Source organism: Lutra lutra, chromosome 12, assembly GCF_902655055.1.
Source record: "Lutra lutra chromosome 12, mLutLut1.2, whole genome shotgun sequence".
Taxonomy (NCBI): domain Eukaryota; kingdom Metazoa; phylum Chordata; class Mammalia; order Carnivora; family Mustelidae; genus Lutra; species Lutra lutra.
Window position 1 is genome coordinate 24,942,429 of NC_062289.1, and position 15,076 is coordinate 24,957,504.

Here is a 15,076-nt window from a genome sequence, read left to right on the forward strand (position 1 = left end):
CCATTCACCTATTGAATGACATCTCGGATTCTTACAAGTTTTGGCAGTTCAGAATAAAGCTGCTGTAAACATTTGTGTGCAGGTTGTGTGGACGTGAGTCTGGCTCATTTGCATAAATGCACGGGAACAGTGATTCCTAGATCATGTGGATAGGGTAGGTTTTATTTTAGTTTTATAAGGAACAACCAAACTGTCTTCCAAAGTGCTTGTCTTTTGCATTCCTAGCGGCAACGAGTTTCTTTTGCCCTGCATCCTCGCCAGCATTTGGTGGTGTTGGTGCTTTGGATTTTAGCTATTCTAATAGTTGTGTTGTGCTATCTCGTTGTTATTTTAATTTGTATGTCCCCGATGACGTAGGATGTTGTGTATATTTTCTTACGGCTGTTTGCCATCTTTATATCATCTTTCGTGGGGTGTGTTAAGCTTTTTTTCTTACCCACTTTTTCACTGGGTTGTTGGTTTTCTTCTGTTGAATTTTAAGATGTATATGTGGTGAGGGAGCAGAAGGCTAGCTGAAGACGAAGCATACGCCGACAGCCTGCAACCTCCTCCCAGCCCCCACTCCTGGATGGGACCTGTGTGATGTTGTTCCAGGAATCTCCCAACTGTCATCTCATTAATATCTTGCTAGAGGGGAAGACAACCTGAACTTGTGGTACCTTGTAGGTTGGTCCTCTTTAGCATATGAAAGTTCTTTTGAAACCTCCCAGTTCCTTCCTTACAACTCCCAAGGGGATAATCAGCCACTCTTTTTTTTTTTTTTTTAAGATTTTATTTATTTATTTGACCGAGAGAGAGATCACAAACAGGCAAAGGGGCAGGCAGAGAGAGAGGACGAAGCAGGCTCCCTGCCCAGCAGAGATCCCAGGACCCTGAGATCCTGACCCAAGCCAAAGGCAGAGGCTTAACCCACTGAGCCACCCAGGTGCTCCAATCAGCCACTCCTTAAGACACCGGCACAGCAGCTGTTCTGCACAGAGCCCTGTCCCCTATGCTTTAATAAACCACCATTTTGCACCAAAGACTTCTCGGTTCTGGACCTCACCCCACCGAAACTCTTCTATATTCCAAAACCGCATCATTTGTGTATATTGAATACCAGTCATTAATCAAATAAGTGTGTTTTAAATATTCTCAGTTGGTAGCTTGTTCCTTTCATTTCCTTCTATGTGTCTTTTGCAGAGCAGAATTTTTTAATTTTAATGACATTCACCTTTCCACATTTTTTCATTCATGGATCAAACTTCCGGTGTTGAATCTAAAAAGTTATCACCAAGCCCACGGTCACCTAAATTTTATCCTATATTATCTTGTAGAAGTTTTATAGTTTTGCATTGTACATTTAAGTCTGTGAGCCATTTTGAATTAATTGTCATGAAAGGTTTAAGGTCTGCATCTAGATTTTATTTTTTAATTAATTTATTACTTTATTTTTGCACGTGGATGTCCAGTTGCTCCAGCACCATTTGCTGAAAAGACTTCCCTCTCTCCATTGAGTTACCTTTGTTCTTTGTCAGACTTTGAGATTCTGCCCATGTTTTTTTGTTCTCTCTTCTTCAGATTGTAAAACTTCTGGGTCCATATGTTCAAAGTCTCTGAATCTCTCATTTCCATTCTTCTGTGAGGCCCATTCAGTGGATTTTTTATTTCAGATACCTTTCAGTTTTAGAATTTCCATTTTGATTTTTTTTTTTTTAACAGTTTCTGTTTCTTTACTGAGATGGCCTATCCTTTGTTATAAGCTTACTTTCCTTTATATCCTTGAGCATAGTTAGAAAATCCTTGTCTGCTAATTCTAACATTTGGGTCATCTTGGGGATAGTCTCTGTTGATTGTCTTTTAAGAATGAATCATATTAAGAAAAATAAAATAAGTAAAATTAAAATATCATATTTTCTTGGCTCTTCATATGTGCATTAATTTTGGATTGTAGCATGAACGTTGCATATGAAACATTGTAGAGCCTGATTCTGTTATGTTCTTCCAAAGCATGTTAATTTATTGATTGGTTGGTTGGCTGTTTAATTTGCAGGCAGTTAATTCATCTGAACTTGGAATCGGTAAACTCTGTTTCCCCGGGAGCGGGTAACAGTTCAAATCTAAGTTCAGTTCTGTTAGCCTTAGCTAAGGTGTTTGTAGGTCATGGTTAAAGGGCCAGCCAGATACTTAGGCAGAGTTCATGTGTATGATTTGGGCTCTTGCCTGTGGTCCTTTCCTTTCCCACTTTCATTCTTATTTACCAGTGGCTGTGGTTGCCATGAACTCAGTTCTCTGAGTCTTCAAGCCAATAAGACTGAGTTTCTGAGTTCTAGCCATTCACGTGATGTGGACTGTTTGCCTTTAAGTCAGAGGCTATAAATAAATTGAACACTCACCCTGTACTGTTCCCTTCTTCCACATCTCCTCCATACCTGCCTAGTTTTGTTCATTTTCCAAGGCCGTCGGCTAGTCATTTTTCTATACCCTCATTGTTATTTGCTGGAGAGGTGGTCAGATAGGAGCCATGACCACAATCAGGCTGTAATGAAATTAGGAAGAAGACATGGGAAGGGGAAAGAAAACCGAAATAAAATACCAGTATAAAAATAGGAAAATTTTAAAGCCAGGAAGTTTATTTATTTTTTATTTTTTTAGATTTTATTTATTTATGACAGAGAGAGCAATAACACAAGCATGGGGGAGCTGGAGAGAGAGAAGCAGGCTCCCCACTGAGCAGGGAGCCCAATATGGAGCTCAATCCCAGGACTCCAGGATCGTGACCTAAGCCAAAGGCAGGCTCTTAACAACTCAGCCACCCAGGCGCCCCAGGCGAGGAGGTTTAGAGGACATTGGCAGAAATTGAGGAAGGTATAGTGCCATAAAGTAACCCATCTATCAGAACAAAAGATCTGTAATGCACTGAAGTAATATTTATGGGCTTGTAAATATCTGAATATTGTATCTGTAAAAATTAATTGGTTCTCTTCTAAATTATGATTGCATATGTTAGGAGTAACATTCTTTTATCTTTTAATGTTTGGGGGTTTAAGATTTTTAAAAATTAGAGTGCATGAGCAGGGAGAGGAACAGAGGGGGAGAGGGAGAGAGAGAGAATCTCAAGCAAACTCTGAGTGGCCCCATAGCAGGGCTTCATGACAGGACCCTGAGATTCTGACCTGAGCCAAAATCAAGAGTCAGATGCTTAACCACCTGATGCCTAACCTAACTGACTGAGCCATCCAGGTGCCCCTCCTAAAATTCTTTTAGACTGTGAGTTTCTCAAAGTAGGAATGAAAGGAGAAGCTGAAGTTGTTTTGGTTTGGTTTGGTTTGGTTCTGGGAGGTTTTTTTGTTTTTTGGTTTTTTTTAGGATAGGTTGAGTTTATTCCACAAAAGAGATAGCCTCCACTAACATAATCAGGAGAATTGTACTTAAATACCAAGCATGGTATAGTGTTTATATGGTCTCAATTACAGGTTAATATCTTGACACAAACCCATTGTTAAAAGTCCCATAATTTCTTGGCAGGACACGGAAATGTGAGCTCAGATTGTTTTGGGAGAAGCCTATGTATGCAAAGCACCAGGCATGAGGTCTGCCCCATACTAAGTGCCTCCTGTACGCACCACCGTACTTTTGACCTGCGGTATTGTTAGGAAGATGAGATAATGAAAAGTGATAAAATGTCTAGTGCTTAGTTGGTGCCTAATAAATGTTAGTGGGATGAAACGGGCTATATTGGGTGCTGCTTCCCGATGTGCAAATTTTGCCTCATACAGCTCTAATGAGTATCACTCCCATCGTCAGAGACTTCTGTAGCCTTTTTCGGGGGAGATGGCAGTAGAGTGCCTCAGTTAGGAGCAATTTTTATTTATTTGCATGAACATCTGTTGGACTAATAGTGATACCATAATTTTATACTCTTAATTTACATTACTATATGTATAGATAATTTCCCCTATATTCTTTGTGGTTGTGAAAGGGTCCGTAGACAAAAGGACTAGACTGATACAAGGCGAAGGTCAAGCAAAGCTTTATTTCGCACCAAGCATCGAGAATCAAACTGACCAGCCAGGGCCGTCTCTTGCAAAGAGGCGACCCCTCCCAGTCTCACAGACTAACTTTTATAGAGTAAAGGCCATGTGGTTGAGCCTGGCCACACACAGGTGGCCAACTGAATTACATTCTACCCCATGATAGTCATCTAATTGAGCCTATGACCTTAGCTAGAATTGGCGCCTGTGTCTGGTGCCCAAAAGGTGGGGGCTCACACTCCCTGGCGGCTAATACGTGCGCTTTTACTTGATTGGACATCTCCACTTGGCTGAACACGTCCTTGGCGGGTAGGGAGGTAATACGTGCGCTTTCCCTTGATTGGACGTTTCCGTCTGGCCAGACACGTCCTTGAATCTGGACTCCGTTATCGGGGGCTATTCGGCCGTATTTCACCAATTCTGTTTCTAAGTGCTTTCCTCTTGGGGGAAGGGGCAGGTTCAATCTAAGTTTACTGCATAAACAATAAAATGGCTCACTCTGGCTAAGTAGGCCCTTACAGTTGAATCAGGAAATCTTGTTGTATTCTAAGAGACATGTTTTAACAGGATGTTGGCAAACTAGAATGTCTTCAGAAGAAAGCAACCAGAAATGATGTTAAAGAAGTTTTGTAAGAATGCCTTTTATTTACTTCAGAGGTGGGAGATGTTACAGGTTAGCTGACTTTAGATCCGGAGGGGCTATCTGTGTAAAAGATAGTCCACTTTGTAAAAGGTAACAAATGGTTCATATTATTTGAAATTTGTATTTTAGTCATCCTATGGCTCCAAAGTTAAAGGCATATGTAGTTCACATTCAAAACATTATCAATTCTAGAAACAATTTTTCTTTCCTTTTTTTTTTTTGTTTTTCCTGTAGAAACAGTTTTTCTGACTTGGGATACATTTAGGTAAGCTGGTGGATGGAAGACTGGGTAAGCTGGCTTAGCTATGTAGGAGGAAAAAAATCATACTTTAGGTTGTCCATTCATAGGCACACTGCTTCACACAGTGGAGTATGCCTTACTGTAAATTTTCTAGCAGAGGAATTTTTGTCTCTTGGGTCAGGAATTTTCTGTGGGGTGAGTGGTTGGCCTCAAACCTCAAGAGAACTTTTAATTTGGAGATTCATTGAGTCTGTGACTAGGAAATATACTTCAGCACATCGAAGAAGCATTTTGTTTTTGTTTTTGTTTTATCTTATTTTTTAAAGATTTTTTATTTTACTTATTTGACATAGAGAGAGAGATCACAAGTAGGCAGAGAGACAGGCAGAGAGGAGGGGGGAAGCAGGCTCCCTGCTGAGCAGACAGCCCAATACGGGGCTCGATCCCAGGACCCTGAAATCGTGACCTGAGCCAAAGGCAGAGGCTTAACCCATTGAGCCACCCAGGTGCCCCTGTAGTTTTTTTGTTTTGTTTTGTTTTTTTTAAGATTTATTTGTTGGAGCTAGAGAGCACAAGCAGAGGGAGCGGCAGGCAGAGGGAGAAGCAGCTCCCTAATGAGCAGGGAGCTTAATGTCATCCCCAGACCCTGGGATCATGACCTGAGCCAAAGGCAGACACATAACCAATTGGGCCACCCAGCTGTCCCAGCGTTTGTTTTATTTATTTATTTATTTTTATTTTTATTTTTTTCTAAAATATTTTATTTATTTGACAGAGAGAGGGAGAGAGGTTATAAGCTGGGGGAAGGGGGAGCAGGAACTGAAGAGGGAGAAGCAGGCTCCCCGCTGAGCACGGAGCCCAGTGTGGGGCTGGATCCCAGGAATCCGCGAGAGTATGACCTGCGTCAAAGGCAGAGACAGACGCTTAACCTACTGGGCTACCCAGACACCCCAACATTTTAGTTTTAAACAAATGTTTCTAGCTTTGTAGCTCACCGGAGGACAAGAATGTTGTCTACCAGGATGGATTTACGTTGCAACGTGCAGTTCTGGGGGCCAGCATGTAGGTACTGCTCCAGCTGATACCCCTTCCTTAAAAGACTGCTTCTGTGAGTGGGACTTGTTTCATGTACTGTTCTGGGACAAAAATTGTCTAAGTTCTAATTGAAAACAGTACCTAGTACTAGGTTTCATATTGAGATTATTTAAAGCATGTTCAGGACACTGAGGAATCTGTCTCTGCTTACAGGTGTGTTCATCGTTGCCGCTAAGCGAACCCCTTTTGGAGCGTATGGAGGTCTTCTGAAGGACTTCACAGCTACCGACTTGACTGAATTTGCTGCCAAGGCTGCTTTGTCTGCGGGCAAGGTCTCACCTGAGACCATTGACAGTGTCATTGTAGGCAATGTCATCCAGGTCAGTAGGGCAGAAGGGAGGTCGGTATTCTTTCTTGTTGCTTTGTGTTATTAAGAAGATAACTTAATATGTCTTAATAGTGAACTGTGAACTAGTTAATAGTTAAAGGTATTTATGATTTAAGTAATCCTTGACTCTAGAAGTGATGGCATACATCAAAGCCACATATAATCCAGAAGCTCTATATCTATCCCATTGGGGTTACATTTCATTGCTTCTCTATCAGATTCATTTCCTTGACTTATCTAAAGTTAGTTGGCTCTCTCTGTTTACCAACTAAGGAGGGTAGAAAACCTGGTCAGTGTAAGACATCCCCTATAATTTCTTAACCAGCAGGACCTTGGTCAGTATTTGTTACGGAAATAAGAAACTCCTTTACCTTCTACATTGCTATGTTGAGGTCTACAAAATAGATCACATCATTTCATAGATAATGAAAGCTGTATATTCCTTTGAAGTATTGCCAAAGAGATGGGGCTCCCTTCTTCCTCCCGGCCCTTGGCTTAACAGAAGCTCCACGCAGAGTGCATTGCCACGGCAAGTACCTTGTCACTGTTCTGCTGGCTCAGAAAGTGGTTGTTCCATACTAGGAGAGGCAGGCCAAGAAGACTGGAGGCTGCTGCCACCACCTCCACCACGTGCTCAGCTCTTGGGGCAGGAATAAGGCTCCAGAACGGGGGTGTGCAATTATTTCCACCCCCAACCTCTGCTCCGGAGCCATGACTCATAGAGATTTTGCTTCTAGCAACAACCAGTTTTGTTTGCAGTGGAGTCTGAATGGCTTCGTTCATTTTTTTCCTCAGTGACACTTTTCCTTTAATGTTTTTTGTCCTTTTCTGCTTTCCAAATGAGCTCTCAGTTACAAAATACCAAACCGCTCAAAAATGCCAGCTGTCGACACACTACGGAGAAGCTCACAAGTAAGGACAGGTAGCAGCAGTATGTGACAAGAGGTGGGAAGTGATTAAAGCAGTGCTTACAGATGTTCATGAGAAGCTAAAACTATGCAACAGGTTGTGCCTTGATGGCAGCACAGCTTAGACTAGTCACTACCTTGGGATGTGGCATCAGCGTGTTTGGGTTCAGAGTCTACATGGCAAAACGATTTCTTCCAGTTAAGAGTTCTTGGCTTGCACCAGTCACAGGATGACCAAAGGGCACCGGACCCGTCTGTTAGCTTTTCAGAAATGCTGCCATAGACCTCACAGACGTCCTGGGAGACCTTGGGAGCTCTGCACTTCCGTGACAGCGTGCCGTGTGGGTTTCCTGGCTGGATACATAGCTCAGCCAAACTCCAAATGCCATTATTGAGCTTCACGGATTGGTACAGCATGGCCTCCCCTTCCACATTCCTCTTGGCAAGGCAATAAATATTGCTGTTTTCAGTTTGCTGGAAACTGTCAGTATTTAATGGACATTCCTTAATCTGAAACTGAAGTTCTTTTTCATTGGGAATGGCCTTCCACTTGCAAGGAAGACCTGGCGCGCCATTTTGAAATCTTCTACAGAGAGCACCCTGAGTGGGTGAGAAGCTGAAGGAGAAGACAAACATTGGTTTTCACAGCCACCTGCAGTTACTCAGAGGTTCCATCCTCGTGACAGGACCTAAGGTGTTCAGAGGCAGGGAGACATCCGCATGCTGCTTTGCCATCTGTGGTGTGTGGTCTGCCAGAGGAGTGCTGGGGATGACCTCCAAGCTCCTCTTGTTTAACTGGATTGCAAAGTCTGTCATGTGCTGCACAGCACTGTTGGTGAAGTTCATCTCCACGTAGGTGTGACCTTGGCAGTAAGTAAATGTCCTGGAAATCTCCAGACCATTATTTTTTACTGCAGGCAGCCAGACAGCCTTAGGAACCACCCAGCCAGCAGGTCCCATGCCTGTCCCATGGAGAGTGCTGACATGTCATTCAGACCACTGCTGACCACAGTGGGAGTAAGTAGAGGAGCGAAGGTTACAGGCCCTGAGGATGGGATGAAAGACCATCTCACCGGACCATCTAGTCCTCCTCCAGGGAGATCTGCTGCTCCCATCTGTATGGAGGACACCTGAAGCACATTGACTGGGAGACTGAGGTCAAGGTTTAGAAGGTCTAGAAGGTCACCTTGAGAGGGGATAACCTGAGGCTGTTCCAAGATCATGGCAGTGGTAGTGCCAAAGGCTGTCATCTACATCAGTGCTCCCATGATGTATTGGCACGTGTTTGGGACGGATTCCATGACTTCCTTCTACAAAAGCATTGGGAGGCTTATGGTACACCAAGGTCAAAGATCGGTGTGGCAGATGAGCTCGTCCAGCAGAGCTGGCACAATAAGATCTGTCTCAGACATCAGTGGCTTCTCACACAAGACGACGACTTTGCCTGTAACAGGGTCTGTTGAGAGAAGATGCTGGTAAATAGCCCTGGTCTCGAAGGTCAGGTTTATCAGAATCCCGTGTTGTCAAACTCAAGACCTGCTGTAGCAGCTCCTGTGTTTCTGGTGGTTGCTTGAGAAGCAGCTTCGCTGTGGCAGTAAGCAGAGTGAGCGGCACCTGGGCTCATCAGGAAAACCCTCCAGGACGCTCTCCAGTAACTCATCTCTGCCCCGATCCAAATCACAGCTGCTCACGGGTCTGGTTCATCCAGCAAGACAACGTTCTCACACGGAGTGGCACTGGTACTTTCGTACTTGTTGCACTGTTGGTGTAAGATGTTCCTGATGGCAGCAGTTACCTCTTGGACCATCTGGTTTCCTTTGGTCCAGGTGAGGTCCCCAGCGCGCTTCTGCAGTGCTCTGTGTGTCACTGCACTTCGATGGCACTATGCCTGCGGCGATTTTGAACAGCAAAATTTCCAACAAAAAGCACAAAAATGCAAAAAACGTTGCAATAAATAGACCACAGAAAGGAGATTTGTTTTTGTTTGTTTTTAAGATTTTAAGATTTTATTTACTTCAGAGAGAGAGTGTAAGAGCAGGAGGGAAGGAGGGGCTGACAGAGAAGCAGACTCCTGCTGAGCAGGGAGCCTGCACAGGAGGCTCAGTCCCAGGACCCTGGGATCATGATCTGAACGGAAGGCAGACGCTCAACGGACTGAGTCACTCAGGCACCCAGAAAGGACACTTGTTAATAGCATGAGAGCTAAAACAAGAAGGCTGAGTGTCCCTTTGTTCCTCTTCAGCCAGGAAAGTGTGTATTATTTTAGGCGACTAAATTTTCTCAATGTTCCTCCACCCTGCCCATAATCTGGAAATAACCACCGAAGTGCTGGAGGTATTACTTTTGGGGTTACAAATAAATTTTTTTTAAAGATTTTATTTATTCATTTGACAGAGATCACAAGTAGGCAGAGAGAGAGGAATGGAAGCAGGCTCCCCACAGAGCAGAGAGCCCAATGTGGGGCTCGATCCCAGGACCCCGGGATCATGACCTGAGCTGAAGGCAGAGGCTTTAACCCACTGAGCCACCCAGGCGCCCCTACAAATAAATTTTTAACACGTAGGTGAATTCGCAAGTATAGAATCAACGAATAATGGGAATCGACTAACTGATGTTTTGAGAGGTTTTAAAGGTACCAAAGTATTCTGTCCTTAGCGGTTCTCATATATGAAAAGAATTAAGTGAGTTACGGAGGTCAAAAAGGTATAAACTTCCAGTTCTAAGTCAGTCTCGGGGCTGACAAAGCCTTGAACGAGGACAAAGATTTGTCCAAAAGTGCCTAGGATGGAAAGGCTGGGAGACCATAAAACATGAGATACAACTGTGCATCCAAGCCCTGGCTTGTGTGACTGCATGAGACAACCAGATTAAACCTCTGTGGCTAAGCCCATTTCTCTGTTTATACAGACACAGCTAGCTCTGCTGTGTATGGTATCAATTTACTACTCTGTCCTTTACGATCTGTCTGCCACACTAGGCTGAACCCACTCCACCAGGTTTTTCCCGAAGGCTGAGAGCACTGCATCCATGCAGGCGTGAGAAGCTCGTTACACACTCACTCCTACGCCAAGTCTGACTCCTTGGGAGTCCACTTCCAGCTCTGCATTTTATGCCACTGTATCTTTTGGATGTGTGTTGTGGTTTTTTTTTTGTTTTTGTTTTTTCACAATTTTCCTATCATGGTAAACACAGTAAAAAGTCTCAACACATTGACACCTGGTCCTGGTTACCTGGTAGTATTACTTGTGTGCCATTAATCAGGAGACCAAGGGCACCCAGGTGGCTCAGTGGGTTAAGCGTCTGCCTTTAGCTCAGGTCATGATCCCAGGGTCCTGGATGGAGCCCTGTATCAGGCTCTCCTCGAGCCGTGAGTCTTCATCTCCCTCTGTGCGCTCTCTCAAAATAAATAAAATCTTAAAAAAGAACAAATAAATAAACAGGAGACCAGAACCACAGAACAAATACACAGGTTGGGGTTATAGGGTAGGAAACCTATAAAAACACTAAAGTGCAGATTGTAACCAGCTGGTAAGTCTGTAGCAGACCACCTGCCATCACTGCTCTTCTTGGACCCCAGAGCCGGGCCAGTGCTGTTGCTTTGGAACCTGGGGTCCTTGTTTAACTCTCCCCTCCCTAGGTCAACAGGTCTCAGCCTCAGTTTCACATTATCCCCTGGGTGCTTTTATTTATTTATTTTTTTTAAGATTTTATTTATTTATTTGACACAGAGAGAGATCACAAGTAGGCAGAGAGGCAGGCAGAGAGGGAGGGGGAAGCAGGCTCCCTGCTGAGCAGAGAGCCCGAGGCAGGGCTGGATCCCAGGACCCTGAAATCATGACGGGAGCCGAAGGTAGAGGCTTAACCCACTGAGCCACCCAGGCGCCTCTCCCTGGGTGCTTTTAAAAGTGTCTACTGATAGCCTTGCCTTGCCTGTGCTTTTCCGATTTCATTGGTTTGGTTACGCTCAGCATTCGTATGTCAAGCTGTCCTGGTTTTCCGGTATGCAACAAAAGTTGAAAATTACAGCTTCGGATACTTTCTCTCTCTCTCTCTCTCTCTTTTTTTTTTTTTTTTTAAGATTGTATTTATTTATTTGACAGAGATCACAAGTAGGCAGAGAGAGATGAGGAAGCAGGCTCCATGCTGAGCAGAGAGCCTGACACGGGGCTCCCAGGACCCTGAGATTGTGACCTGAGCTGAAGGCAGAGGCTTAACCACTGAGCCACCCAGGCACCCCGGATACTTTCTCTTTTAAGGAACATATTATTTTAAGATAGTCCATTTTATTTTATTTATTTATTTTTTTAAAGATTTTATTTATTTGTCAGAGAGAGAGGAGAGCGAGCGAGCACAGGCAGACAGAATGGCAGGCAGAGGCAGAGGGAGAAGCAGGCTCCCCGCCAAGCAAGGAGCCCGATGTGGGACTCGATCCCAGGACGCTGGGATCATGACCTGAGCCGAAGGCAGCTGCTTAACCAACTGAGCCACCCAGGCGTCCCAATAGTCCATTTTATTTTTAAACTGTTCTAATGTTACAAATTTCTATCTTCTATTAATACAAGAATTATTTTAACTATAGTAATATAAGGATTTCTTGGACTTTGTGTGTTTAAAAACCAGCAGACCAAATTGTAGTTTTTATTCAAATAATAAACACATGTATTACATAAAATACATGCTATACCTGTATACATTGTGTCCTACCTTAGAGCCATGTAGTTCATTATTTTTGATAGATTGCGAACATTTCCGTGTATTTTGTCCTCTTTTTTGCCAAGTTTATAGAGGACATTCTTTGTCTTCTCCCTCTGTTCCAGAGCTCTTCAGATGCTGCATATTTGGCCCGGCACGTTGGTTTGCGGGTGGGAGTCCCGAAAGAGGTCCCAGCTCTCACTGTTAACAGACTCTGTGGCTCTGGTTTCCAGTCCATTGTGAGTGGATGTCAGGTATGGGAACGTTTTATTACTTCTCTGAAAATACGCTAAAAGCTGTTGGAGAAAATGCCCCACTTCAGTAGAACACCGTAGGCTTTTACTTTATAGTGCTTCATTAGGAAAGATCAGTATTTGGTTTTTCTTGGAAAAGTACAGAGGAATACAAGAATCCACAGTTCCTTAAAAGTTGCTCACAGATCTTTGAAGACATGCTAAGTGGAATAAATGAGCCACAAAAGGACAAATACTGTATGATCTCCCTCATATGAGTAGTCAGATTCATAGAGACAGAAAGGAGGGTGGTGGTTGCTGGGATTGGGGGAGGAGAAAAGGAGGAGTTCATGTTTAATGGGTACCGAGTTCAGCCTGCAGAACCGAAAAGATGTCTGGAGATGAGTGATGGTGGTTGGTCAGACAACACTGTGAATGCACCTATTGAACTGTACACTTAAAATTGGTTACAATGGTAAATTTGAACTTAGGTATATTTTATCACAGTTTTTTTTTTTAAAGCTAATCATGACTCTCACTTTTATCGAGTGCTTCCTGTGTGCCTGACCTATGCTAGATTTACATTCAGTATCTCACTTAGTCTTCACAACCATCCGGTAAGACGGGAACTATCACTATTCCCATTTAACAGACAAGGAAACTGATCAGTAAGGTGACTAAGTTACAGAGACATGAACTTGAACGCAGGCCTGTGAAACACGGAATAAAGACTATAAGGCTAGGAAGAAAGTTGGAGGGTTTAGGGGATGGTCAGAAATGCATTCCTTTTTAAGGGATGGGTACTTGGACAAATACATTTGATCCGTGAGCACAGGGAAAAAGGGATACAGTGAAATCCAATTTTATTTGTCCAATATCTTCATTTTTTTTTTTTTACAGAATAAAGGACATGGACATATTGTGATGTATAATTTTCATGTTAATTTATTTCTGTAACAATGTATCTGAAACAGTGGTCCTGATTCTCTTAGCAGTCACTGTGAACACTGGCTCTGGGGGCTTGTTCCTTGCTTCTTTTCTGAGAAATGCAAATAGTGGGAGGTGTTAGAAGGAAGAAATGGGTTTCCTTTTCCAATCCTCCTCAGTTAACTCAATTCTTTTTTTTTTTTTTTTTTTTAAGATTTTATTTATTTATTCGACAGAGAGATCACAAGTAGGCAGAGAGGCAGGCAGAGAGAGAGGAGGAAGCAGGCTCCCTGCCGAGCAGAGAGCCCGATGCGGGGCTCGATCCCAGGACTCTGAGACCATGACCTGAGCCGAAGGCAGCGGCTTAACCCACTGAGCCACCCAGGCGCCCCAGTTAACTCAATTCTTGTGTGTGGTCTGTTACTTGCATCAGACTCCTGCATTAATGGGATAAATTCTTCTTCTGCCTTTTTAAAGGATTTATTCTTTATCCTCAGCTGATAATCTATATATTATGCCAGGCATTAATATCTCTGCTGATTTTCAAGATTTATTTCGAGGGTAAGAATTATCATTCCTTGCCAAAACATAGGTAGAATCTGTCACTTGCGCACACACAATTGACGTCTGTTAGGTTTTTCTCCCCCTGTGTCTTGGGGATGGGTGCTGTGGCATGTGCTTTACCATGACTTGACAAGTATTTTCTTTTGAGACTGTAAATCATTACATTTACTGTTAGTTTACTGCTTAATACAAACCTCTGTCACAGTAAAAGTTTTTTTGTTACTGCTGCACATTTGTTTTCCAATAGGAAATTTGTGTTAAAGAGGCCGAAGTTGTCTTATGTGGAGGAACTGAAAGCATGAGCCAGTCTCCCTACTGTGTCAGAAACGTACGCTTTGGAACCAAGTTTGGATCAGATCTCAAGGTTGGAACCATTCAAATGTTTAAAAATTATTTGTCATGCATTTATGCTAATATATATTTTTAAATTTTTTAAATTTATTTGACAGAGAGATAGTGAGGGAGGGAACACAAGTAGGGAGTGGGAGAGGGAGAAGCAGGCTTCCCGCTAAGCCTGGAGTCCGATGCAGGACTCGATCCCAGGACCCTGGGATTATGACCTGAGCCAAAGGCAGCTGCTTAACGCCTGAGCCACCCAGGCGCCCCTATGCTAATAATTTTAATCACACCATTTTGGGAGAGAAAACAGATTTTGAAACCAGTTTCGTTAATAGGGGATGGACAAAATACAAAAATGACTTGAAATTTGTAAACTATTTCAAAACCCCAGTCTGGTTTTAGTTTTGACATCTTAACCGGCATTTAAAAAATCCACATAGACTTTACCTCACCACGCCTCTGATCATGGAATTAATACACTGGGGAGGCAGAGGAAAGGAGGAGGCAGATCAAAAAGATAGGCAGAGGTTGAAGTAATTAATTTCTCTACTGAATAAATGGTAAACCCACTAATTAAATCCTTACTATGATTTATGGAAGTTTTCTTCCTGGAGCAGTGTCCATTGAATAGGTATCTTCTTCACAGAAAACCTTCTCTTTGTTATATTGATTTTTTTTTTATTTTGCTCTTTAAATTTATTTATTTATTTATTTTTTAAAAGATTATTTATTTATTTATTTGACAGACAGAGATCACAAGTAGGCAGAGAGGTGGACAGAGAGAGAGAGAGGAGGAAGCAGGCTCCTGGCTTAGCAGAGAGCCCGATGTGAGGCTCGATCCCAGGACCCTGGGATCATGACCTGAGCCGAAGGCAGAGGCTTTAACCCACTGAGCCACCCAGGCGCCCCAAATTTTGTTTTTTAAAGATTCTCTTTGAATAGAGATGATGTTGTCCTGAGTCAGTCAGACAAAAACTGATCTTCGCATCTTTGAGAGCTCTGGCACTGGAATGACAGTACTGACAGAGGGCACTAGTGTGCTGTCCCTCCCATGGGAAAGGGCTAATGACATTCTCTGTTGTTAGCATTTTCC

At 43.1% G+C, this 15,076-nt stretch overlaps 1 protein-coding gene and 1 pseudogene across 2 annotated transcripts in view; one reads left to right on the forward strand and one right to left on the reverse strand.

The window, feature by feature from the left end:
- ACAA2 (acetyl-CoA acyltransferase 2) overlaps positions 1 to 15,076 on the forward strand; it is a 28,767-nt gene that overhangs the window by 1,254 nt on the left and 12,437 nt on the right. For both annotated transcript variants that reach the window (XM_047696395.1, XM_047696394.1), the window contains exons 2-4: positions 6,146 to 6,312; positions 12,046 to 12,174; positions 13,892 to 14,008. In XM_047696395.1, coding sequence (XP_047552351.1) covers positions 6,146 to 6,312; positions 12,046 to 12,174; positions 13,892 to 14,008 — 413 coding nt within the window. The remainder of the gene's footprint in view (positions 1 to 6,145; positions 6,313 to 12,045; positions 12,175 to 13,891; positions 14,009 to 15,076) is intronic.
- On the reverse strand, positions 7,355 to 10,257 carry LOC125082383 (AP-2 complex subunit beta-like; annotated as a pseudogene).